The 27,829-nt window shown below is 36.1% G+C and overlaps 1 protein-coding gene across 1 annotated transcript in view; it reads right to left on the bottom strand.

The window, feature by feature from the left end:
- SLC2A13 (solute carrier family 2 member 13) overlaps positions 1-27,829 on the bottom strand; it is a 332,739-nt gene that overhangs the window by 280,708 nt on the left and 24,202 nt on the right. The window contains exon 2 of the mRNA XM_070270126.1: positions 2,712-2,871. Coding sequence (XP_070126227.1) covers positions 2,712-2,871 — 160 coding nt within the window. The remainder of the gene's footprint in view (positions 1-2,711; positions 2,872-27,829) is intronic.

The raw sequence follows: 27,829 nt of genomic DNA on the forward strand, positions 1-27,829 counted from the left end.
AGGTGAGCTAGGAAATCTGGGACCCTGAGTACGTATCATAACATCAAATGTTTAATAACATGAAGTGGAGTTTCAGAGCAATAAAAGTCAAAAAGGAAAATAAAAAAGACACAAAAATTAAAATACTCAAACTCTTGGAAGGTAGGGGACATCTTTATGCTACATGAAAATACAAGTATGAGAAAGAAATTTTATATGAAACATTAAGATCCACATTTTCCTTAGGATTTCTGAAATATACTGCCAAAAAAATGATGAATTGTCTATTGTTAGAATTATGAATAAGTTTTAATTGCTGACAATTCTACAGTTGATACTAAGGTAGCTTTATTTGCTTGGAACCACACTCCGATGAGCCCAGGAGTGAGAGGAGGTAAACATACTGCTAAGAATACTAAATAATGGTGGAGAATAACACACAGAAAATTCACCTGTGAAAAAAGTGAACGTGTTTGCATGTAGACACGAGCAAATGTGTATTTGTGCAAACAATAAGTGGGTTCAAAGTGACCTGCTATGTTAATGTGTGGGTCTCAATACCAGCCGAAGTTAGTTTTCTCATCCTCGTATTTTATTTTTTCACCCCTGGGCTCTCCAGTATTGCAGTAAAAATTCACACAGGCATGCTATTTGGTTTTACTGCAAATATATGGCTCCAACATCAGCTGGGATCCCATGGTTATTTGGAAAATCGTTTTCATCTCCAGTCTTTTCCTCCTTATGCTTTTTACGGCAGCTATGAGCATTTAACATTTTTTCTCTAGGCCTCGCCCATCACCTACAAGCCCCATCTTTACTGATAAAAGAAAACAGAGGCCATAGGATGTGTTTTCCTTCAACCTCCCTTACAACTTTATAGTAGCACCCACTCTTTATTCATTCCTCAGAATAGTCGATAATGTGATTCATTGTTTATTGAGCATTTCCCATGTACCGAGCACTGGGCTGAATACTTTACCTTAATTTAAATCCCACAATAATCTTACAAGATAAGTATTTTTGGTCCCATTTTTTACAATGACAAAAGTGAAGCTCAGGGGAGCTAAGTAACTTGTCCAAGGTTCGTAGCTAATGAGCGGTAGAAAACGGATCTGAATCCAGGTCTGTCAAAAACTATGTCACTCTGCCTCTGAAAACTGTTCTAATGTCTGACCCAAGACCTTCACTTCTACACAGGGACACCACATTCATGAATTATTTTCACTACTGTATGATCTTTCTCTCTTTCCTAACCAATACTGAGAAAAGATAGCTACATGGCTATACTTAAAGTCAAAAACAGGGCTTATGCATTTTATATGTTTTCATTTAAAAACATATTTAAAATAAAAGCATATATATTAGTTATATTAATAAAATTTTTAACAAAATGTCAATATATAATTTAGATCTTCTTAAACACACATGGGGTTAAAAGACTGATTTCTAATGAGCTTCCAAGAAAAACTCAAAATATCAGGTCATGCTGATAACAATGTCACCTCCTTCTTTCTGTTCATCCACAGAGTGAAAAAGAAAAATGAAATTTCCTGCTCCTTCAATTTTCCAGTAATTTCTCAATCTGACAGAGATTCATTCCTTCAAAGGTAGAAAGTGTTTTAGCAACATCTTCCGATAGAGTTAATGCTTTTAAGGACCATGTTCTCTCTTTAACGGTCCTGACAAATGGAGCCCTTAACTGGCTTCAATAAGTTTTCTCAAATGACTTTTAATAAAACTTCTTCTAAGTCTTTAATGGCTCATTCTAAGCCATAATTTATTGTGCTGCTTACATAGAAGTTTAATTCTCTACATCCGCATTGCATCAAACCCTTTTTCTTCAGCTGTTAAGAATCAACTTCAACACTGTAAGCCCCATGCAAACAAGGACTAGTCTGTCTTGTTCAATATTTTATCTCCAGCACCTACACAGAGGAGATGCTCGATAAACATTTTTGGTAATGAATGGTAGCAAGAAAACAAGTTAGAGAAGACTGTGTAAGCTGTTGTAACTTGTAATGAAATTTCCTTGGAACAGTTACACGAATCCTGTTGTTTTGTATACTACAGAGCATGACATCAAAATCCAGAGCCAACAATATCATAAGCTTCGACATTAGTTTGTTTTTACAATATTCAGTTTGAAAATATTTTAAAGTAGTTTTAAAAACATTTTTCTCGTCTCTTTTGATTCAAAATAAGCCAAATAGTGATCAGGGAATCATTTGTGTATTTTAAATTTACATATATAACATCTTTGTATATAGCTAAATCTATATCTTTAAGGACTGGGTTTTCTTTCATTCAGATGAGAATGTGGCTTCCTAAATACAAAAAAGATGTTAGTTATATCTGCAGCTCATTAACAGCTTGTTTATCACTGGTAAATCACTGATTTGAATCGAATCAATGATACAATTCAAGAACTCCATGCATATTTATTGTTGCATTCATTTTTAAATAAATATTGCAAAACATTACATGCAGTGTGAGAAATGTGACCTAAATGCTAAAAATCCCTGTAAATATCAATTCTTAATGGTAGGTTTCTTGTCTATCATTAAAGTAAATATCAGCTTCTTGTCCATTTTCAATTTTGCTGAATGCTACCCCTTATAAATTAGCTATAATGATTCAAAATATCTAGTTATATTTTTCCTATCATTTCTCCATTTTTCTCCCATCCCCTAAAATCATGATTTGAAAATTAAATGTAAGAACTATTTACAGACCTCCATCCATCCTTTTGGAGATAACTGAAGGCTCCATCAACAACACTTGCAAAGAACTGCCCTCCTGTGATGAAGAGGGTATTAATGGTGACTAATCGACCTCTTAAGTTGGGTGGCGAGACCTCGGCAATGTACACTGGCACTGTCATAGAAGCAATGCCTGCAAAGAAACAACAAAAAGTAAACATAAGACATTTATTTGAGAGATAGATCTCTGCTGCTGTTATTAATGCTAGCTTAAGACATACACACACACATACGTATATGGGCTTGGTTTTCTACTTTGAACAAAGATTTCCCACACAGTTAAAGATCTGGTTATAACTAGTGACTGCTGCAGAGAAGTAAGGACGTACGTGAGATATAAATCTCTGAGCATCATTTTTTCATATTATCCCTTGAAAGCCTACAAACGAACATACCGCTGGAGATCCAAGATAACTTAAGAATGCATATAAGTATGCGTTATAATTTCTTGAGGACTGAAAATAGGAAAATGCTCTCCAGACAGAATATAATTATTGAAATATTTTTAGTCTATATGGAAATGTAATCAGACAATGGTAAGAAAATTATCCCGGAATACATATTAACTATTCAAAGCCATCACTTACAGTAGACACACCAAAACTTTTAATTGGTTTGCTAATAAGAAATCTATGCATTAAATCACCTTATTGAATTGGGTAGGTGTACATTTCAGAAACAGCTTACAATGGATAGTACTTCGGGCACTTACAGTCCTCAAAAACAAATGGTCTTAAGCATAAAATAGATAGTTTTATGGTTAAGGCATATTTGGTTACATCTGCTTTAAATTTTTTCTATCTAAAATCAACGCAGCATAATCTATGGTAGTAGTTCTCAAACTTCATTCATCACTGGAATCACTTATGTGGCTTTTTTAATAAAGATGCCCTCACCTCACCCACCCCAGACGTACTAAACAAAAAACTGCAGAGGTGGGAGATGGGCCTGTCTTTTAAAAATCCCTGAGGTGATCCTGATGCTCAGCACATATTTTAAAAAGTACAGTTATATGGTATACAACTTTGAGCCAATCCAAAATTATTTCTTTAAAAAAAAATTCTTGGGGGCCGGCCTGGTGGCATAATGGTTAAGTTTGCACATTCTGCTTCAGCGGCCCAGGGTTTGTGGGTTCAGATCTAGGGTGTGGATCTACATACTGCCCATCAAGCCATGCTGTGGAGCCATCCCACATACAAAACAGAGGAAGACTGGCACAGATGTTAGCTCAGGGCCAAGCTTCCTCACCAAAATAAATAAATAAATAAATAAAAATCTTGGCCCTACTGGCCATATCTAGCCCATTTCCTAATGGTACTTCCAATTTCCAGATATATCTGATTATTTAACCTAAAACTCATAGCTAATCAATATTCTCCAAAAGCTCAGTGATAAAATTAAGCAGGATTACTTAAGAAAATTTAATCTTTTTATATCTGTAGGTACCATAAATCAATCCTGAAATTAAGCCAGCACATCAATGGGCTGCATAACAGACCCATGCAGAATTTCTTTGAATGAATTGATCTTTATGATGCCAAAAAATAGCCTGTAGTGAAGGTAGCCACACCAAGAAAGCTGTTGTTTTTTCTGTAAAAGGGATGTTGGAGGTGCTATTTACCACATTCTAGACAACAGAAGACACTTCTCTCTTGTCTCAGTAACTGCAATAGTTGTGCTTCTCAAAAACTGATTTGCATTGTTTACTGGCACTATAAATCACACAGCTGTCCTTTATTTCCCTCTCTATGCAGGCAGTCAGAGAGGCCCACCTCTACCAGGTGTTTTGGACTTCATGGTATTCTGTGAACTCAACTCCTTCCTGATGCCACAATCATCTCTGATGTCACCTATTTTAAATATACTTTTTGCTGTTTTCATTTGTTTTATTCTATCTTTGAACAAAGCAAATAAATAAATGGATAGATAGACACGGTTTATTTAAGTTATATATATCTGCTTCTGAACATTCACTGCACTGTTGTATAACTACTGGTTACTAGTTAAGTTTGCAAACAAGCCAACCATTAAGTCTCAGAACTATACACTCTGTCATTTCCAACAATGCTACTAGCTACTGTAGTGCCTGTTAATACAGGGTGATACATTCTAACACAGGAAAAGAATCTTACAATTTCATGAGTTTCATAAAATAATCATTTGTTAGTAGAAAAAGTATGAACAGCCTTTACGATGAAATCATCACCTAAACGGCTCAGAGTTTCCATCTGACTGCTAATCAGTTTAACAGCACAGACCATCCCAAATCGGCCTTCATCTAACTTGGGAAGAGGAAACACGTGCTGCAAGTGTTGACAAGTTAATTGTATATATGTCTCAGTTCTTTTACATAGAACATCTCAATAAACTTTCAAGAATTAGACAACAGTATTGTCTGTCTTTGACTGTTTGGATTTCTTTTTCTGCTCTGGTCTGGCTGTAAATAGGAATTCAGTTGCTCTCTTTAACCAGACATCTTTATTCGGCTACCAAGTCTGCAGATTTGAGTAGGGGAAATTAGGACCGTGGTTTTAGGCAGCACATGCTTGTCACAAAGCCCATAGATTTTACTTGATAGCAATGCAGAGATGTCCTCGGGTCCTCATAAAGGTAGACTATTAAAAATAAACACCAGAACACTGAAAAGCAACAGGTAATGGCAAAGGGAAAAGATTGACGAAAAAGACAGACTCACTCAATTTAGAGTTGGAAAGAACCCCAAAAGATCCGTCCAATGAGTGTTCGCATTGACTCAACACTGTTACAACTGACTACATTCTATTAGCTATTTCACTCGGACTAATTAGTTTATTTAATCAGAACATCCCTATAAAGGACATGTAATTATCCCCATTTTGCAGAGAAAGACTAGAATTTGAACCAGTCAGCGAGATTATAGAACCCAATTTTGAAAGCACTAGACTACACTGACTGATCCCCCACAGATGAGAGTACGCTCTGGAACCAGTGGCTTTAAATTCCAGCCTTACCACTGACAACTTACTTAACCTTTCTGGTCTCCGGTTCATCTATGTAATGGGAAGAATAAAAGTAACTCCTTCCTAGGAGTTGAGAGAATTCAATGAACTAATAGAGAGAAAGCACTTAAAATTGCGCCTAGCATACAGAAAGTAGTCAATAATTACTTCTGCTATTATTATAATAACTCTAGGTATGAGGCATTCTAACTTTTTCGACCCAGTTTGACCTGTGTTAGGTGCTGGGATTATTGGGATGAGTAAAAGTAAACCAAATAGGGTCCCTACAAGAAAGGACACCACACACAAGCTCTACTCACAAAAATATGTAATCAAATAAATAATTTCAAAATATCATGGTAAGGGTCACAGTACAGCCACACACTGGGTTCTAGTGATGTTGACAATGATTAGGTGGTAGCTAGGAAAGGCTGGGCAGACAATTCTGCAGAACAGAGCATGAGTATGGATGGTGCACATAACTGAAACCACGGGAATGGATGAAAGAGCCCAGAAATGGAAGATGAGAAGAATGTCTAGATCTGAGTCCTGAAAAATTCCAATATTTAAAGAACTGTTGGAGGAAGAAAGTGAGATGAAGCGAACAGCAAGAATCTATCTTACCCTTGAATACTACGTTATTTCTGAAGTCTTTTTACGTTACCATTTTGTATTATCAGGTAAGGTCATCCCATCAATAGGTACAACAGATATCGTTTATCATCCCATCTCGGAAGGGTAAGGAAACCCAGCCTTAAAGATAGACGAGAAGAGATTTTCAGAACATCACAAAGCAAGTTAATATCAAAGTGGGCCTCACAGATTCAGGTCCCCAAGTCTTTGTAATGTACCACTCGGGGACTGAGGGCCATGCCTCTGTTCAGAATGTAGCCCTTTGGAAATTTCTCAGAAACATTTTATTTTTGGCCCTATGACCTGAGCTGGCACACATGAACTTCTGGGGGCAGGAAGGTCTGATCTCTTCCCTGCCCTTACTGCCTGTTATGTGACTTACTGCCACCAGGTGTCACATTAAAGAGCTCAGACAAATTAGTAAGAAAAATGAGAACTGAATGTGATTAACTGCATAATTTCGAGTGAGACACATTTAAACCCATAAAAATGCTTTAGGAAAATGAAAATGGAGAACTATAAAAGAACGCTGATGATCAGGAGGAGCAAGAGGCTCTGTGTTCACTATACTCACATCTGTCACATCTGTATGATTGTGTTAAGCACAGGCCCTGTGAACTCACTTTCCTATCAACAAAACAACCCACGCAAACCAAAACGTATGGATTTCTAAACATTATCCCCACTTTTGAAAAACCTTGGACATTAAGGCTACGGCACCCCAAAATCTCCTTCCCACTTTGGAGAAGCAAATTGACTTCTGTCCCTAGATAAAGCTCGCTGCTCTAATGAAGGACGGTTAAGTAACAGTGTATGAGACCTCCAAAATTTAGAATTAGGTGCTTCATAAATGAATGTCATTAATGATATTTAAAGTTCAAAGAGAGTTCTATGAAGAGCTTTTGATTTCTTCTCTATTCCAACCACTAGTTAAATAAAACAAATGCCTGATAAAGAAAGAACAAATTCTAAATCATCCATACTAAACTCATGAATTGAATTAACCTAAGGGATGGAGTGGTCCAAGTTCCTGTTAAAGGGCTTATCAGAGTAAACGCAACCACAGAAAGCTGTGTTGGTACTGTTTTTGAATAGTTACAAAGTTCGATAATGGAAAAGTTTGTTTCTTGCAAAATAAAAAGGTGTACATCAAGGAAAACTCATTACCATGCTTGACTTGAAGAATTTCACCAAAAAACTTCCCCTCAGATGCTGTAGTGCAGCCCAACGCATACACCCTCACGCTGCCAAGCTGATTCACCACAAACAGCACAAAACACTCCTGAGCGCAGAAGTTGGCTTTCAAAAACTGCTGGAAGCCCTTTTAAAGCCCTGAGTCAGAAGTATAAATAATTTCATAACCAAATAGCATTAGAAAACCCTGTTGCGATGGGTAAATACCCATGAATCACAGCGGCCTCTCAGCATGATAAGCCAGGCTGCGACTAATTAGCTTCTTACAAGCACATGATGCTACCTTTTAATAAGAATGCTTCTTGAACAAGACAGATTAAGATGTCCTAATTTCATTTTGTAAATTATTGCTCTATGATCTCTGACGAAAGAATTTTAATAAAAAGAAAGAGAACCTGCCTAAATAAACAGTATCCTTCGCTGTAGCTGTTTCAGGACTGGTAACGTTTGCAGTCTTCGAAACAGTCAAGCTTCTACAATTACCAGGCTGTTAACGCCCCAGAATTCAGTTTTAATTTTTTTCTAACAATAAGGCTTCAGACACTCACAAAATCGGCTGGGCAACTTCAAAGAGCAATAAGCCCCAAAGTGATGAAAGCATATACAACACAAAACGCCTATAACAGAAGAGCCAGGTTATGAGAAAGATTCTATCTACGGGGATAATTAGCAGAGTTAATGTCGCATGGTGTTTAAAAGCTCTTAACAAAGCATTACAAACATGTTATCAGCATTTCAACTCAGTGCAGCCTCTCACAAATTAAGTGACGTCTCCCTTTCTATTACTTGAGAATGTTCCATCCATCTATCCACACCCTTTTTTACTGGTAACATCTCAGTAGAGTCTGTAGCATATTGTTTCTCCAAGCAGGACTATAAGCCTGTTCATGATCACATCCCACATACCTTCTGAACAGCACAGACCTTGTTGATTAGTACTATGGGATGCACACACAAAACCATATCCTTTCAAATTAATGTTAATTGATTGGCTTTATACTAAAAACATTATCCGTTGAGGAAAATTTAGAAACGACAGGTGAGAAGTAAGGTAAATAATCACCTCTAATCACACCACCCATAGATAACCACTATTAAAATTTGGCTATAACTTGAAGTATTTTTTCCATTAAGTCTGTAGCACTCACTGATTGTATAGCGAACATTTTCCTTCTCTTTAAATATTATTTTCCAAAAAAAGGTCTCAAACTTCTTACATAAGCTAGGCAGGTACCATAAATATAGAAGCCAACAGAGTATAAGATATAAGGTAACAACTAAGGTACAACACACTCTGTAGGGCAAAGAAAACAGCAAAACAAAACATATCCCCACACAGCCATATACAACAATCTGGACACTGATGTGGCCCCCCCCTGCAGTACAAGACCATTTTAAGGAACAGTATAATATGCCAGTATTCAGATAAAGAGAAGAAAGAAGTCTTCCCAGAACACACAGATGGAAGAGGGCAGGAAGAGAAGAGAGAAAGAAAGAATTTCTTGATGCAGAGAGATGGCGAATAAAGCAATTAATAGACATATAAGAAATCTCTTAAAACAGTTTAGAGGTTATAAGGGAAAGATAGCTGTATGAAATGCTACAAAAGCAGAAGCAGCGCGCTTCACACCTGACAAATGGAATGCATAAAGGTTAATAAGAAATCAATATGTTTTCCTCGAGGCAGTGAATTTAGCAAACAGGAACATAAGTGGTGCTTTGTCATATTTAGCTTTATGTGACATCTAGAGGTAAATGTTCTAAGGACAACAAACAATGTGGATCTAAACTGGAGCTAAAAGGGTGAATCACCTGAATATAGATTGTAATTGAATAGGTACAGATAAAATACACAAGAAATGTGTAGTGTACAGAATAAGATAAGTCCAGGGCCAGAATTTGGTTGTAGAAATATACATGCAATACACATAAAGGATTGAGGAGTAAAATAGAAGGAACTGTCAAAGACAATATTAAAGTAGCCAAATAATAAAGGAACACACCCCCCAAAAATGTTTTCATCTATTCTTCAATAGAAGGTCTGGCCTTGCCTAAAACAGCAGGAACAGAGAGCCATGAGGAGGGAATTGGCTTAAACAAAAAGACGACAGGATGAAATTAAACAGGAAACGGGTAGGGTAAGGAAGTCTTGCAAGAACCCTAAAAATTTAATAGAATATGTAAATAATTACAGAAGTAAACACCATATTGGAGGCAGTAAATAACAGAAATGAAGCTGTGTGAAATTTGAATCCGTGTGGAACATCAATTTGAGATGCTCTCCAAGAATGGAAAGCAAAGGAAATTGGAATGATAAAAGATACTGTTGAAAAAGAAACCACTATAAAAGAAATAAACGGGCCCAGGGGTAGGCAGTAACAGGTAGACACATTCTGGGAAATTTTCCAATTTGCAAGGTTAACAAAAATTGATCAGTTTTTTTATGGATAGGGCCGAAAGAAAAAAAACAGCTTACTCACAAAGTAATAACAACCAGGCAATATGAAATTCCAGAGCAACAACGCAGGCATTGAAGGGGAAAATGCTGTGATCTAAGTAGTCCATAACTTGCCTCGTTGTCTTTCAGGTATGAGAATGTGAAAGCCATTCTCAAGGAGGAAAACTCTCAGAAGATAAACCACTCATTTACTATTTTGAAACAACGTCTAAACCAACCCCACAATTAACAAGAAAAACTTTAAGGACAGGGAAGTTTCAGTGTAAAGGGCTCAGAGGATCTGTCTTTCACTTTGTGTGGAGCAGTCAGTGGCCCAGTCAACGGTTCTTCCTGTGGCTTTTCTCTGTTCCCACTTCTAAGTAACACATTTTTGAACTACATAGAATTTCTTGGCTTGTCTGATAACCACTTCAAAGCATTAACTGGTCTTTTTCTGTTTCAGCACTTGGCAACAATGGCTAATTATTTTACTTGTTTAAAACGCTATGCCTGAATAATTATTAAATAAAAATGTCTACTTATTTTTTTAATGTTCAAAGAGGCATAGATTCATAGAGCAACATAATGTCCAATTTCATTACCAAAGACCTCTATTAATGATTTCCTGTGTCTCTAAAAAGTAGACTGAATGACCCTGGTCTTTGAGTTTTTTAAAGTGGTAAAAATCATATAAGCCACCCACCAACTGATAATCTTTCTCAACCTTTTCTAATATTATCTTTCCATCTGGGGCTTATGAATATCCCTATGCTGTGTCCACTTAAAAATCAGTATAAGGAGCAAAATCCTAAACAAGTAAAAACGCAGAGGAAAAAGGCACCTTTTTTTTAAGATCTACAAACAATGACATACAACTTACTTCCCCAGACTCTTCACTAACAACCCACAGCAATCATGAGAATTGAACAATAGAAAATTTTTAAATATTTGATGAGTAACATATCCAAGTTAGCTTTCACTTCCTCTTATTTTATTACTATAAAATAGGGAATTATTTTCTATGTGTATACTTTTTGCACTTACATTCTAAGATTCTTTGAGACATAAAATGGAAAAGTTTGTTAGAGAGCAATGGTAACAATTACAAAGAGCCACACCAAAATCAAACCAAGTCTGCTTTCAGTAGCTCTCGTTCTGTTAACTTATCTGGCTTTAAGAAAGCTAGATCTCACTAATGATAAAAGGGAATGGAGCAAAGGAGAGGGAACATCTTTAGGTTCTCTTTAGCCTAGAGTCAAAATTATTTTAACAGACATAATCAGCTCTTTACTTTGTTCTTTAGTATACCAGGAATGTATAGAGAACTCAAAGACTGTTGCGTTGATTCTTTGAAATGGTAGGTACCAATCATGGTGAAACATTTATCAACATTTTACAACACTGTTTTCTCCTACAGGGTCTAAAGAGACTCTATGGATCCTTAACATTTACGAAATGTGATAAGCACAAAGCTGTAACTATGGCTGAGTAACACTCCAACTCCAAGTGATATGACAAATATGAACAAGCCAGACGACTGTGAAAAGGGCAGTATCATCTCTTAAGCTAGCTTTAGAAAGAGATGAGTAAAATGAACCCCTGTATTACTCTCCATGGCTTATAAACGTCTTTTCATTCTACTTATAGATCTAGTGGCAGCTGTGACTCAGTCAACGAAGCCTAGCTCTGGCACAAATTAGCCAGCACTAACATTGGCATTATCTCTTATTTCTGCTCCAGCAGCTTTGAGACTGGGACACAGCCAGAATGGTAGGGATTTCCAATTCTTGAGGTAAAGTAACTTTCAGCACTGCTTCTATTCACAGTTTACCTTAATGATTTAATTGTAAAAATACTTAGCTTGTTGTCTTCTCCTTTTTGATTTGTTTTGCCAAATTTCCATCAACAAGTATGCCAGTGGCATAAATCAATAGGCCTGTATTTACATGAAGTCAATTCCCTATTCAAGAAGAGGCAGAGTAGGAAGAAAGATGGATGACAGACAGACTGAGGGATGAATAGATGACAAAGAACAGATGATGGAGGGGGCCGGGCCCAGGGCCAAGTGGTTAAGTTGGTGCACTCTGCTTCGGCAGCCCAGGGTTGTGCCAGTTCAAATCCTGGGCGCAGACATGACACCGCTCATCAGGCCATGCTGAGGCAGCATTCCACACGCCACAACTAGAAGGACCCACAACTAAAAATACACAACTATGTACCAGGGGACTTTGGGAGAAAAAGGAAAAATAAAATCTTTAAAAAAGAATAGATGATGGATATATAGCTTACAGATCATGTATATTCTTCATTTTCAAAGGACTCATTTCAACTTGATGAAAATTTTTAAATAGGTAGCTTTAAATGCAAAAAATTTAAAACTTCCTTTGGTACATTTGTCTTGGTAAGGTGGAAAGAAACTCCCAAATCCTGAGGCTTCATTTGGCCATCTCCAATCTTCTAATCGCTGTTAGAATTTCTCTGTTAAATGACAGCTGACTTCTCATCAGCAACAATGGAACCCGGAAGACAGTAAACGGTATCGTCATTGTGCTGAAAGTAACTATCAACCCACGTTTCTGATCCAACAGAAAAAAATCTCTTTCAAGAACAAGAACAAAATTATTAAATAAGGAAATTCTGAAAGCATATTTCAGATAGACAGTGATCCCAAACGGATAACGCAAAAGGAATAAAGATGCAAGAAGGAATGAAGAGCACAACAGTGGTAAATACACAGGAAATCTAAAAAATGAAAAACCATTAGCAACATCTTCTGGTATATAGATGCAAACTCAAAATGAAAATCAAAACACATGACAACAAGAGAATTAAAGTCAGGAGGAGGTTAAAGGGAGTTAAAGTGCTATAAGTGGCTTATATTATTCAGAAGGAGGATAAAGACATTGTATAACTTCAGGCTTTGTAACGTTAAACTTCCATGAGTAAAATTTCACTGGGAACTACTAAAAAGTATATACAAAAAAATATAACTTTCAAATTACTTGAGAGAAAGCTGCATGAGAAAAAAATTAGATACACAGTGCAATTCAAAGAGAGAAAAAAGCACAAGTAAGTGGGGGTGCAAAGCTGGATAAAAATTCAACTACATAATTATAATATGTGTAAAAGGATCAAATGTACCAAGTAAAAAGGAAAGCAATCAGCCTGGATTCAAAATTTATTCTTTACTTATTTTAATTTATTTAATTTTTTTGAGGAAGATCAGCCCTGAGCTAACATCTGCTGCCAATCCTCCTCTTTTTGCTGAGGAAGACTGGCCCTGAGCTAACATCCGTGCCTATCTTCCTCTACTTAATATGTGGGACACCTGCCACAGCATGGCTTGCCAAGCGGTGCCATGTCTGCACCCGGGATCCCAACTGGGGAACCCCGGGCCGCCGAAGCGGTACATGCACACTTAACCACTGCGCCACCAGGCTGGCCCCTATTCTTTATTTTTATGTTAAAAAAAAAAAAAAAACCCACAAGTTAAACGGACAAGAACAAGATTGAAAGCAAAATAATAGAAATAATAAATGAGGAAAAGTCTAAACAAAAGGTGGCTGAGGTAGCCATACTCATCCACACAAAATAAACATTAAAGCAAAAGCATTACTAAAGACCAAAAGGGTCATTTGATAATGATAAAGGGTTCAATTTACCAGCAAGAGAGAATAGTTAAATTATAGATTGACCTTAAAACATGGTTTCAAATATATAGAAAAGTTGACAGAAATACAAGAAGAAATAGACAAATCCACAATCATAGCGGCTGATAATAATACATCTAAATCAGTAATTGATAGATCTAGGAAACAAAAGCTCAGTAAAAGTACAGACAAGGTGAAAATACAATGAAAGTGGACCTGCATCCACTTTATGAATTCTACACTCAACAAGTGAAAATTACACTTTATTGTTACAAGCACAGAAGGAGCATTGATAAAAAGTGACCACCTACTGGTCCATAAAACAGTCCTCACCATTTATCAACGGGCCAAAATGATATGGATCATGATTTTCAACCTCAAAGCAATTGCACAGGAAACTGATTTTTTGAAAAAAGATAATTAACCAAAAAAATTTAACCCTGTTTGAGAATTAAGAAATATACTTTCATATAATCCACTTGTCAAAGAAGTAATCACACTGGAAATTTAATATTTTTGAATTGAATAAAAATAATAAACACTACATATTAATAGTTCTGCGGTTCACCAAAAAAAGGTATTTATAGGATGAGGCACTGAAAATAAATCGTCTACATCCATCCAATGGATATAGGGAAAAAAGAAAAAAATTAACTTTAAAAAGTGGAAGGAAATAAATACCAAAGAACAGAAATTAATGAAACAGAAAAAAAAAACATACAAGAGAGGATTCAAAAGCCAAAAGCCAGAAGTTGGTTTTTTTAAAATATTAAAGTTCACAAAAATCTAGAAAGACTGTTCAAGAAAAAGAAAATCTAAGTAACCAATATCAAGACTGGAAAAAGAGGACATTACAAAAATTAGACACACAAAAAAGATAAGAGGGCCACTACAAACAGCTTTATTCCTATAAATTTGAAAATTTAGATAAAATGGACGCATTTCAGAGAGAATTAGAAAACCTGAATAGTCCTGTAACGATAAGGAAATTGGATCATTGGTCAAAAAAATATGCCCTATGGAAAATTTCAAATCTAGGTGGCTTTAATTAGTTCCACTAAACTTTCAAGAAACTCCAATCTTACACAAACTATTCTACAATATTAGAAAAAGGCAGTACTTTCCAACTAATTTTATGGGTTAGAATAATGATTTTTTGCCACGTTGGGAGAGAATTCTCCATAGATCTCTTGCGTTTTTGCACGTCTTCCAAGTAGGTACCGACTGCTCTTTTTTCCAAACTACCTTTTCAAGGATGTTTAGCATAGCTACAGCCTTGTAGGAGAGAGATAGTGACTCCCTTCAGAGCAAAGGGCAGTTTTGAATACAGCCTTGAAAACAGAGTACCTCCCTCCAGAGCAAGAGGCAGGCATGCTCACTGCCCGTTACAAAGTCTGTATTCCTTAAGCTCAGAGATTTTCTCCTGTCACAGTCCACTGTGTGTCCAAGCGTTACCTGGTCCTCTTCACATCACCATGTATGAACTGAGGCTCAGGAAGCAGATGCAAAAATGCTGATTGTCTGGGCATTGCTATTGCTCTGCATAAAAAATGTCCTTCATCTCTGACCCAGGAATCTTGTGTCTTCTACTGGAATCCATGACACTATGGCAGGTTAACTTTTAGTTTACAAACAGAATAAAACCTCACACCCTTCACAGTTCTTGACACGCTCAAACCTAAAAAGGCCAGCAAGAGACCTATACTCAAAATGAGCAGAAGAACAAAAAAATCCTAAAAAGATATAACAAACCAAATCTAGCAATCCACGATTGCATAAAAATGCATCATGATATCCCAGGAACACAAGATTAGACTCTCAATACAATATCAATTAATGTATTTACTTTATTAAGAGATCAAAGAGGAAATATATACTTTTAACATTAGATAAAGAAAATGTGTTACATAAAATTCAATATCCATTCATAATAAAAAGAAGAGCAGGGGCAAGCCCCATGGCCTAGTGGTTAAGTTCAGTGCGCTTCACTTTGGTGGCCCAGGTTCAGATCCCAGGTACGGACCTACAGCACTCATCAGCCATGCTGTGGCAGCAATCCACATATAAAGTAAGGGAAGATTGCTGTAGATGTTAGCTCAGGCTAATCTTCCTCAAGCAAAAAAAGAGGAAGGTTGGTGACAGATGTTAGCTCAGGGCTAATCTTGCTCAGCAAAAAAAAGAGCAAATTAAAAACAAATGAAGAGTACATTAATTTGATAAAGGGTTCCATAAAAAATCCACAGCAAATATCATATTTAACAGGAAAATGATTAAACCATTTTATCCTAAATCGGGAATACTTCTACTCAACACTAAAGGTCCTAACCAGTGCAGTAAGACAAAAGCTATCATTATTCCCAGATAATATAACTGTGTATTTTTTAAAATCTATAACATACTTAAGATATATTATTGGAATTCAATAAAAAGAGTTTAACAAGTCACTGGATTAAGAAAAAGTACACAAAAATCTATAATATACTACACATTAGCAACAGCTTGAAAATAAAATCTTAAAATATATCATTAACAACAGCATCAAAAAATATAAAGTACCTAGCGTCAATTATTTAAAAAGAGAACCTTTAAGGAGAAAAATTATAAGACTTTATTTTTACAACATTAAAGAATATCTCAATAGTGATGGATAAACGATGTTCATGGATTAGAAAACTCAATATTATAAAGACGCTAATTCTTTCCAAGTTGATATATAGATTCAATACAATCTAAATCAAAATCCCAACATGCTTGTGGGGTTTTTTTTAACTTAAGCTGAAAATAAATTGGAAATTTGCAAGTTGACACTTTGATGGGAATCAAGGGACCAAGAATAGTCCCTACACTCTTGAGAAAAAATAAAGGAGGACTTGTCCTCCCATATGTCATGACTTATTATAATGCTATTATAATCACACAGTGCAGAGAGGAAAAGACAGACCAACAGAAAATAATACCCAGAATGAAATATACTCATATATCAACACTTGATATATAGCAGAGGAGGTATTATAGATCAAGAGGAAAAGATGGACCTTTTAACAAATTGTGGTGAGACAACTAGGTATCAACATGCTAAAAAAGGAAATGGACCCCCTACCTCTCACTATATACAAAAGTCAATTCAAGCTGAGTTCAAGACACACACGCCAAAAGCAAACCTGTAAAGTTTTTGGAAGACAAGATGGGTGGTCTAGAGAGGCTACTGCTTTAAGAGGCTGCTGTTTCGTCATGAGAAAATCTGCAAATCTTCAATTTAACCGAGCCTAGCCGATGGAAGAGGGTAGCACCCTGACCAGAAATTGAGATTACTGTAGTACAGATTCACAAATAACACTAAATTTCTTGTTTTCTTACTTTTGTAGCTTCAGAAAGGAAAAGCAAAAGATTCATAGCTTGTGAACATGGAGACAATGTAAACAAGAAAATATTGAATATTTGCTGATAATACAAAGCAAGAAAAAAAATTATCTGATTTTATATATTTGAGGATTTCCAGAAACAAATGAGAAGAAGACATTTGCAATTAAAAATCAAATTAAAAAGTCAACTCTACAATACCTTAGCAGTACTTTCAGAATAGAAACCAAGGGCTACACTTTACTGAACAGTATAATCTTTCATACTACTAAAAAAAAATTAAATTGGGTTTCCATGTTCAAAAAAAGTACTAAGCTGTTAGAAAAAAAAAGAAAAAAACTTAAAGAGTTTAATAGAAACATTCAATTTTATCTTGAGTAGGAAAAAATTTTCCTAAAATCTTTTAGGGTAATAACTAACATTAACTATACTCTACATTTAGAAAAAATTCTTCCGGGGCCGGCCCGGTGGCGCAGCGGTTAAGTTCGCACGTTCCGCTTCTCGGCGGCCCGGGGTTCGCTGGTTCGGATCCCGGGTGCGGACATGGCACTGCTTGGCAGCCATGCTGTGGTAGGCGTCCCACGTATAAACTAGAGGAAGATGGGCACGGATGTTAGCTCAGAGCCAGGCTTCCTCAGCAAAAAGAGGAGGACTGGCAGTAGTTAGCTGAGGGCCAATCTTCCTCCAAAAAAAAAACAAAAAAAAAAAAACAAGAAAAAATTCTTCCTTTGAAAGCTTGAATTATTTATTTTGCTTTATATACCTTTATGAGAACTTGGTGATGCAAGAGTAAGAAGTCATTATATCCATTTTTAAAATAACATTTACTAAAAATGTTAACAGCCAGCTAGCTACATGCACATGTAACTACCATTTTTCTAGTATATATTTTACAAGTGCTTTTATATAGACATTCCTTATCAATCCTCTGAACAACTTTTTACTTCATCCCCCAAAATGGGTAAATCTATACATTTCAATAACTAAAAATCTTCTAGCCAAGTTTTGTAGATTACTGACTGTTCCACCATTTGTGACATTTCAGTTTTAAAGCGAAAAGACAGAAAACTCAGTTCCAGGACTACTTTCTGGAACTTTCACAAACTTGCCCCAATATTTACTTGAAACCTAAATTTGTTTTCCCTTTGACAGACAGGAGAACAAGAAGATACTCCTGCCAACAATTCATTGAAGCATAATGTCTACATCTAAATTAGTAAAAAACTGAAAAAAAGCAGCTGCTGTGTCTCTATTCAGAATCACACAGCAGCTGTGAAAAGGGTTTTATTCTTCCACTTCCAAGTCAGTACATCAAAACCCTCGCCCAGGAGCTTGCCAGCAACTTCTGCACTAATTGCAGAATTGCCATAGCAATGAAACGACAATAGCCACACACTGTCGTTTGGACTACCAAGCCTGGGCTATTTATAACTGGAAGAATGACTCCAACAAGAAAGTCATAGAGGACAGACTAATTAATTAAGGTATTTAACTCCAAAAATGTTAAAGACTTAACTTCACTTTGCTTTATTCAGCTTACCCCAGAAAAATAATGACTACGTAATTTCATGAACTATTTTTTCCCTTTTGTTAAAACCAAACATCAGTGCTTATCAAACAATACACATGAAACTTGGAGTTATTTTTGTCCAGTGCACTTTGCATGAAAAATCTTCAGTATCAATTATAAATACACTTTAAAATATGAGGTCCCATTTCTCACAACTGAGTGGTCTTAAATTTTTAACATACTAGTTTTGAAAATAAGTAATAAATGGTATTTTGATGTATTTCAACCTAAACAAAATGACCTAGTGTGGAGTAATTACTTATTGATGAAAGAAGGAAGGAAAGACTAAAAATGACAATAATTCTAAAAAAGACTAATGGACTCCCACAGTGCAAGGAATTTCTTTCCACGATCAAGACTCTCACCCCAAGTAAGTGACCAACAGCTTTCTGCCTTATTAAAACTAGCAAAATCGGAATCCATTACAAGCCAGTTACATCTTATAGGAGTATCTCAGTATATGAAGTTTCCATCACAACAAATAGAGCAAAACATTTAATCAAGACTATTAATATTCCATCAAGGATGCTATTCAGGGCTATTGTAAAATATTGACATGTTAGTAGTGAGAAGGAACAGCAGAAATCATAGTGAATAATTAGTCATATTACTAGAAATCCTTCAAAAACCTGCACTTTGATGGTTAATTAAATAAATCAAAACTTATTAAACTTTAATAAAAAATTTTTTCAAAAAAATTAAACTTCTTTCTTAATAGTGATTAAAATAAACACTTTAAAAACTACACGCTGAATAGTGTTATAATCAAACCACACAACAAAACAATCCCCTACATTTTATTTATAATATAACTTAGCAAATATTATGTATGGTCTCTACTGACAATATCAGGAAGTTATAATACCCAATCTTGAAAAGCTTAAGGTTGAGTTATTTAAAAATCAGTAAGTGCAGCCCTAATACTTAAGCGAGACCAGAAAGAAAAATGAAGATAACTCTAGTCCATGATAGGCTACGCGAACAGGATGATCAAGATGAAGATAAATCGCTAAGATTACACAGTTACAGATCCTTCTGGCTATTTTATTAACATACTCAGACCTCTTTGCCACCCCTCAAAACCTGACCGTTTAAAAAAATGTTGTTAGCTGTCTACTAGGATTCTCTAAAAATCCTGTATGGCACAGACACCTTATAACTTCTCCACAGCAACCTGAAGGGACCCAAAGGGCCAAATTACTTTAAGACGATGGGAATATCTGATTGTGATACTTTATTACAAAATTTAACCACAATGGAGACAAGGTGAATCAGGAGATGAACAATAATAATTTCTTGAACACCTCCTATGAGCCAGGTTTTATATACATGTTTTCTTTTTAATTCTCACAACTGCACTTGGAAATAGGTATTGAGAGCCCCATTTTACAACTGGCTAAAGATCATGAAGCTTGAATGAGTTAAACAAACTAGTCAAGGTCACACAGCCAGTAAGTGACAAGACTGTCTGATTTGAATATTCATGCTTGTGTAGCCAGTCTCTCTCAAAGTATTTATACTTGGCCCACTTTTCAAAAAGAGTCCTAGGAAACTTACACATTAAAAACAACTTAAGAAAGCTCACATATGCATACACACACATAAAAATTAAATGGAGCTGTCTAATGGATGCAACTAAATATAGACACGTGAGATTAAATATTTATTAAAGTAACTTTTAGCCCCTAGAACCAGAATCTCCAGGTAAAGAGGTCTGGCTAGAATGCTTTAGGCCTGTATTTCATGATATATAAAGCAGTGAGTAGAAAGACAAGCTGGACTGAGTATAATACTCAGTTAATGACTCCAAAGCCAGCCATAAAACAAACTCAAAGACATTTCTTACAATCTTGCTAAAATTTAACTACTCGAAAGGAAAACTGAGTATTACATGAGTGTCTGGTCAAAGAAATAACACATACTTTTTTTCTTCCTTTTTTTTTGTGAGGAAGATTGTTGCTGAGCTAACATCTGCCCATCTTCCTCTATTTTATGTGGGACACCGCCACAGCATGGCTCGAAGAGTGCTGCTAGGTCCGCACCTGGGATCTGAACCTGTGAACCCTGAACCGCCCAAGTGGAGGGCATGAACTTAACCACTACGCCACCAGGCCAGCCCCAACATGCGCTTTTTTTTTTTTTTAATAAGCTATTTTTTTTTTAAAGATTTTATTTTTTTCCTTATTCTCCCCAAAGCCCCCCAGTACATAGTTGTATATTCTTCGTTGTGGGTCCTTCTAGTTATGGCATGTGGGACGCTGCCTCAGCGTGGCCTGATGAGCAGTGCCATGTCCGCACCCAGGATTTGAACCAATGAAACACTGGGCTGCCTGCAGCGGAGCATGCAAACTTAACCACTCGGCCACGGGGCCAGCCCCCACAACATGCACTTTTTAAGGAAATGACAGAGTAGCAGAGGCCTCTGTCACTTCCTTGAATAAGTAATATAAAGGTTAGAGGGTAATTTAAAGCTTTGAAACTTCAAACTCCTCCTAATGACCACTGACTATGAGAAGGTGCCCCATTGTGTTGTAGAGGTAGAAACGAGATATAAATGAGCAACAATAATCCATCATTCATTCAGAAAATATTTAACACATACTACAATATGGTGCTATGCATAGAAATAAAGATGCATAAAATACAAGGAAGCTGTAATATAGCTGGAGAGACAAAATATACAATGAATTAATAATAATGCATAATAATATGTATGAAATGAACACCATCGATAAGAAATGCTCCATTTGCAGTAGGGAAAGATCGCTGGGTTTGTCAGGCACTATCAGGGAAGAACTAGGCTGGCAAGTAAAAAGGAGGTAAGTTAATGAAAGGAAAATTCTTACATCTTAACGAATAGTTACCAGAGCAATCTAACTGTCAAAAGCTAAATCCCAAAATTGGGGGGAAGGGGTGGGGGAGGAAGCTTTTTCTAGAACCATGAGATTTAAAAATCCTCAAGACTTTGTTTTAAAATTCCTAGGGAAATTAAACTAACTACTAAAGTAAACCACATATGCTATACAGCATATGGAGAGAACAAAGTACTTGGATTTCAGTGACAGACAATATTCAATGCGTAGCTCTGCCACTTACACTTCATATGTAACGACTGGCAAATTATTTAACCTATTTGGTTTACCCATCTCTAAAATGTGGGTGATAACGCTAACTCAGGAGGCTTTAGGGTTCCATTAGATAATGTATGGGGGAATATAAGTGTTAATTTTATTATCTAAATTCTTTAAAATCAAATTCTTAGTCTAAATATATAAGCTTTTCCGTTTTCTGCATCTATAAACTGTTTCTTTGAAGGAACCTTAATCTTTAATAATGAACTGGGTCTGTTATTTAAATATAGTAAGCATGGTCAGTATTATTTTCAATCGGCTTTTTTATATACACAGAAGTACTAATGCTATAGACATAACAGTAATTTCAACGATCATTCTACCATCTCTTGAAACATAACTTTCTTTTTTCTTCTTTATTCTACTAAAATTAACAAGTATTACCAATTTATTACATGTCTATTCAGATCACCAATGGGTTGTTGAGTAAACTGCTAATATTAAAGCGCATATGCTCCTTTTTCTCCCTAAACTTTATCTTACTTACTCAATGAAGATTTGTCATAAATACCACTTTTTTCATTGACTTTCTCTCTTTCTCTCTCCTTCTTCACTGTTTAGCCTCATACACAGGTTGCTTCTAGCAAAAATGTTTGTTCTTATCATGATGAACAAGTAGTTTGTTTCATAGAAAGTTTAACCTTCTGAATTTTAGGTATTTCTCATACATTTAAAAATAATTATAGAAGTACTGCGCAAGATGTAAAGTTAGATATAATGAATAAATATCAAATTAATTCACTTAATCTGAGTTCTCTTTTTTCTTGTTCAAATGTGAAATGGCCTAAAGACAGGACAAATGACTAAATAACCAAGAGTTGACCACAGCGCTCACCTGCGAGGAACTGGGGGCCTAGGGCGCCAACAATTCATGACCAGCTGTGTTTAGGGATGTCTAGATATACAATGGGCAGAGGAAGACGGACTTTTTATACATTGATGCTTCTGATGTATGCTTAATGGTTAAATAATTATATACTTCATAATCATATAATAGTAGTCATAAAAACAAAGTATAAGGAGAACTTAGTATAAGTTTGTAAATACTAGGTACTTAATATCTGTTGAAGGGAAGAGGGAGTGGGAGGGAGGAAAGGAAGGGAGAAAAAATAGAATTTATCTGAGATCTCAAAGTCTTTATGGTATCCAGTAGCAGAATATTATATTCAGAAAAGTGTGTATAGCTTAATGAGAGAAATTTCATATTATACTTCTTCATTAAACGTTTCTAAACAATCCTTTTGATGGTATTCAGTAATAAAGTTAATGCCCTTTGTATCCATTCAATAAGGTGAAATATTAATTTTGTTAACGATGTGGATTTTACACGTGGTAAGCAATACGAAGAAATGAAGTCAGAGAAAAAACAAAGGTCTCCTAAACTAATCTCCAACATAATAGCTTACATTTCTGTGACAGTACATCTTATTTTAATTCCTTTAGCAACTACTAAACTGCAAGTATCTAAAGATGCTATCTTGCTACCATGGAAATACAGAATATATGAATTAATTAGGACTGTGGTCAAAAAAAGGGAGAGAACGATGCCTACCTTCTACATAGACCAAGTAGTTTTTTCCCATAGTTTTCTCATCCATTTAACAAACACTCCATGTTTTAAAATTTCCTAATCATTTGTCATTTAAACTTTTTTTCAGACAAGGCATCAGTCACACATTATTTACCAGCTATGTCTTTTTAAGTTTTGGATTTTCATCACCGGTTTCACATTAAACCACTATTGTACACCCCTAATTTTATACTGTTCATTATTTCTTAAGTGTAATCCAGTTTAATACAGCTATTGGTAATTATTACAAGACAGCTACTATTACTATGGCTCCTTTCCGTAAGAGGTGGTTTATAAACAAATTCTTGATTGAAATTTTCCAAACACCAAAGCTATTATAAATCAAGGTAATAAGAACATGCCCTCAGGAAGGCACGAATGGAATATGATGCAAACTAATCAGTCACAGTTTTAGTTTGAACAACGAGTATGTTAATTGAAGGCCAACTGGTCCATGTGAAATCTAGGTTGGAAAAATAAGCCAAAGTGAGAGACTTGTCAATGTGTCTCAGACACTGAAAGGGGAAAAACTTCCTGACAAACCAGTGAAAGACTCTACTTGATTTGGCAGATTTCTTTGTATACTGGAAATAAACAGAAGGAAACTGAATGTTTATCAATCACCAACTATATTCCAAGCATGTTACTAGCTCCCTTGGTACTGACTGCAAGGTCACCAAGCAACTTTCCATAAAGGTGAGTGGGCTGGAGGAGAGAGAGAATGAAAAACCCCAAAAGAGTGACCAGCTAAATCGAGCACTTCAGTCCACCTGGCATTTATTCTTTCTCCTTACTTCCCAACAGGCATGCCAGTTCTTCCTCATTCTGTGCTGCATTGGGGTAGTGGGAATCAGCACCCCTAAACCTAATCAACTCAGTAAGAACAGGGGAAAAAACCCAACTTTATAGACTTGGACATTGACGGCCAGCACCAGGACTTTAGTGACCTCATTAAAGTCATACCATCCACTGAGGTCCTGTCTGAACAGCCATTCTACAGCTTGCCTTAAATGTCAACCTTCTCAATCTCTATTCAAAATATTTTTTTTTCTTTTTTTTAAAAAAAGATTGGCATCTGAACTAACATCTGTTGCCAATCTTCCTTTCTTCTTCTTCTTCTTCTTCTTCCCAAAGCCCCTCCAGTACATAGTTGTATATTCTAGTTGTGAGTGCCTCTGGTTCTGGCATGTGGGACGCTGCCTCGGCACAGTTTGATGAGCAGTGCCATGTCTGCACCCAGGAGCTGAATCAAGGGAACCCTGGACCGCCGAAGCAGAGCTCGTGAAAGTAATCACTCCACCACGGGGCCGGCCCCCAAAATATTTTTTCTTTATTTATCATCATAGAAGGTATTTCTCTTCTCCTCTGGGCATCCTCCCCCCTTCCTCCCGAATTTTATTTCTTATTCCTAACAACCTAAAATGAAAAAATCTATTTGGAGCTTCACATTTGGCAAAAGCACTTTCACATTATTATCTCATTTGATGCTTAGGATCACCTTCTGAAATAGGCAGGACGAGTTATCAGCCATTTTCATATGTGGGAACCAAAGATCCAAAAGGTTACAAGCAGTGACTCAGTGTATGGGTTACAGCAGTGGTTCTCAAGTGGGGACAACTGCTCCCACCCTCAACACCCGGGGGGAGGGGGGTGCATTTGGCAACATCTGGAAAATTTCATTTGTCACGACTAGGGACAGGAGGTTTGCTACTGGTATCAAGTGAGTAAAGGCCAGCATCCTTTACAATGCACAAGATAGCTCCCTATACCAAAGAATGATCCAGCCTAATATATCCACACTGCCGAGGCTGAGAAATCCTGAGTTAGGAGGAGTAAAATGAATCCTGTCTCTACCACTTATTAGCTTAAAAAATTTATTAAACATCTCAAAGTTTCAGTTCCCTCATTTGTATGAAAGGGAATAAATTTATTTTTAAATTTATATACTGTAAAATTCACTGCTTTTGGTACACAATTCTATGAAGTTTGACAAACACATAGTCATGTAACCACCACCACAATCAAAATGCAGAACACTTCCACCACCATAAACCTTCCTTCATGCTGTCCATTTTCAATCAAACAGCAGCTCCACACCTAGTGACCGAATGCTCACCAACCCTATAGTTTTACCTTCTCTATGATGTCATATAAACATAATCATACAATACGTAGTCTTTGAGGCTGGTTTATACACTTAACATGTTTGAGATTCATATATGCTGGTGTATGATGTATCAGTGCTTCACTTCTTTTTATTGCAGTGTAGTATTCCATTGTATGGATATACCGCAGTTTGTTTATCCATTCATCAGTTGAAAGCATTTCAGCTATTAGCAGTTTTTGGCCATTATGAATAAAGCTGCTATAAATATCTGCATAAAGGTTTTTATGTGAACGTTAAGTTTTCATTTCCCTTGTGTAAATATCTAGTCGTGGGACTGATGGACTGTATGGCAAGTGTATGTTTAAATAGAATGAACTGCCAAGATGCTTTTCAAAGTGGATGTGCCCTGCTCCCTGCTGTATTCACAACAGCAATGTATGAGCCAGCTGCACTCCATACTCAACTTGAACTCGGTATTGTCAGATTTCTGATTTTAGCCATTCTAATAGATGTATAGTGGTATCCAGTGTGGTTTTAATTTTCATTTCTCGAATAACAAATGATATTGAACATCTTTTAAAAAAATTAAGAACTATTTTTTGAGCAGTTTTAGGCTTACTGAAAAATTGGGCAGAAAGTACAGACAGTTCTCACATACCCTCTCCCATTCACTTTCCACTCCCCCACCTCCTCTCACCAGATTCCCCTATTACTAACATCTCACGTTAGTGTGGCACATTTGCTACAATTGTTGAGCCAATATCCACATGTTACTATTGACTAAAGTCCATAGTTCACACTAGGGTTCACTTTTTGTGTGGTACATTCTATGAGTTTTGACAAATGTATAATGATCTGTATCCACCATTAAAATATCATACAAAACAATTCCACTGTCCTAAAAATTCCCTGTGCTCCATCTATTCATTTGTCCCACCCTCCTTCCCTCAAAACTCCTGTCAGTCACTGATCTTTTTACTGTCTCCATAGTTTTGCCTCTTCCAGACTGTCATATAGTTGGAATCATACAGTATGCAGCCTTTTCAGATTGGCTTCCTTCACTGAGTAATATGCACTTAAGGTTCCTCCATGTCTTTTTTTGGCTTGATAGCTCATTTCTTTTTGGCACTGAGTATACATAAGGATTGTATGGATGTATCACAGTTTATCCATTCACTTATTGAAGAACAACGATGGGAATTTTTCCTGTTTGAAGCTATGTCATCTGATAATAACAGAGACATTGAATTTTCTTTTACTCACTGTTACTATATCTTTTTCCATTCTTTTAGCTTTTAATCTAACTTCATCATTATATTTAAAATCACTTTCTTATAGAGAGTACATATTTTTCTTTTTTTTTTAAAGATTTTATTTTTTCCTTTTTCTCCCCAAAGCCCCCGGGTACATAGTTGTGTATTCTTCGTTGTGGGTTCCTCTAGTTGTGGCATGTGGGACGCTGCCTCAGCGTGGTCTGACGAGCAGTGCCATGTCCGCGCCCAGGATTCGAACCAACGAAACACCGGGCCGCCTGCAGCGGAGCGCACGAACTTAACCACTCGGCCATGGGGCCAGCCCCCATATTTTTCTTTTTTTAATCAATTTGATAATGTGTGTCTTTTAATTGCTGTGTTTGGACCATTTACATTTAATACAATTCTTGTAATTAACGTATTAGTATTTGTTTTCTGTTTGTACACTCTGCCTTTTTCTCTTCTGTTCCTCTTTACTGCCTTGTTCGGACTTTTTGAATATTTTCCAATATTCCATTTTAACTTATCTATTGGGTCTTTTGACAGTATCACTTTGTAATAACTTTTTAGTGCTTGCTTGAGGGATTATAATATACATCCTTAACTTTTCACAATCTATTTAGAATATTTTACCACTTTTAGTAAAATACAGAGGCTTACAATAATAGAGATCACTTTACCTCCCCTTTTGTTGTAAGTGTCATATGTATTACAACTACATACACTCAAAAACCAATCAGTATCATGAATATTGCTTTCAACAGTAGACATACTATCAAGAACTTAGTAAAAAACCAGAACATTATATTTATGCACTTATTTACTATTTCTGTTGCTCTCATTCCCCTTCAGTCTGATGAAATTCCTTTAGTATTTTAGAGCAAAGCTGCTAGCAATGACCACCCTTAGTTTTTCTTCACTGAGAATGACTTTCTTTTGCCTTCATTCCTGAAAGAGAGGTTTTACTGGATATCAAGTTCTGGGTCAGCAGTTTTTTTTCAGCACTTTAAAGGTTTTCTTCCTCAGTCTTCTAATCTTCATGATTTCTGATGGGAAATCCACAGTCCTTTGAGTCATTGATCCCTTCTGCATACTGGGCTTTTTTTTCCCCCCTTACTGCTTTCAAGTTTTTATCTTTAGTTTTCAATAGTTTGGTTATAATATATCTGAGCATGGCTTTCTTTGAATTGATATTACTTGAAGTTCAC

Source organism: Equus caballus, chromosome 6 (genome assembly GCF_041296265.1).
Source record: "Equus caballus isolate H_3958 breed thoroughbred chromosome 6, TB-T2T, whole genome shotgun sequence".
Classification (NCBI taxonomy): Eukaryota; Metazoa; Chordata; class Mammalia; order Perissodactyla; family Equidae; genus Equus; species Equus caballus.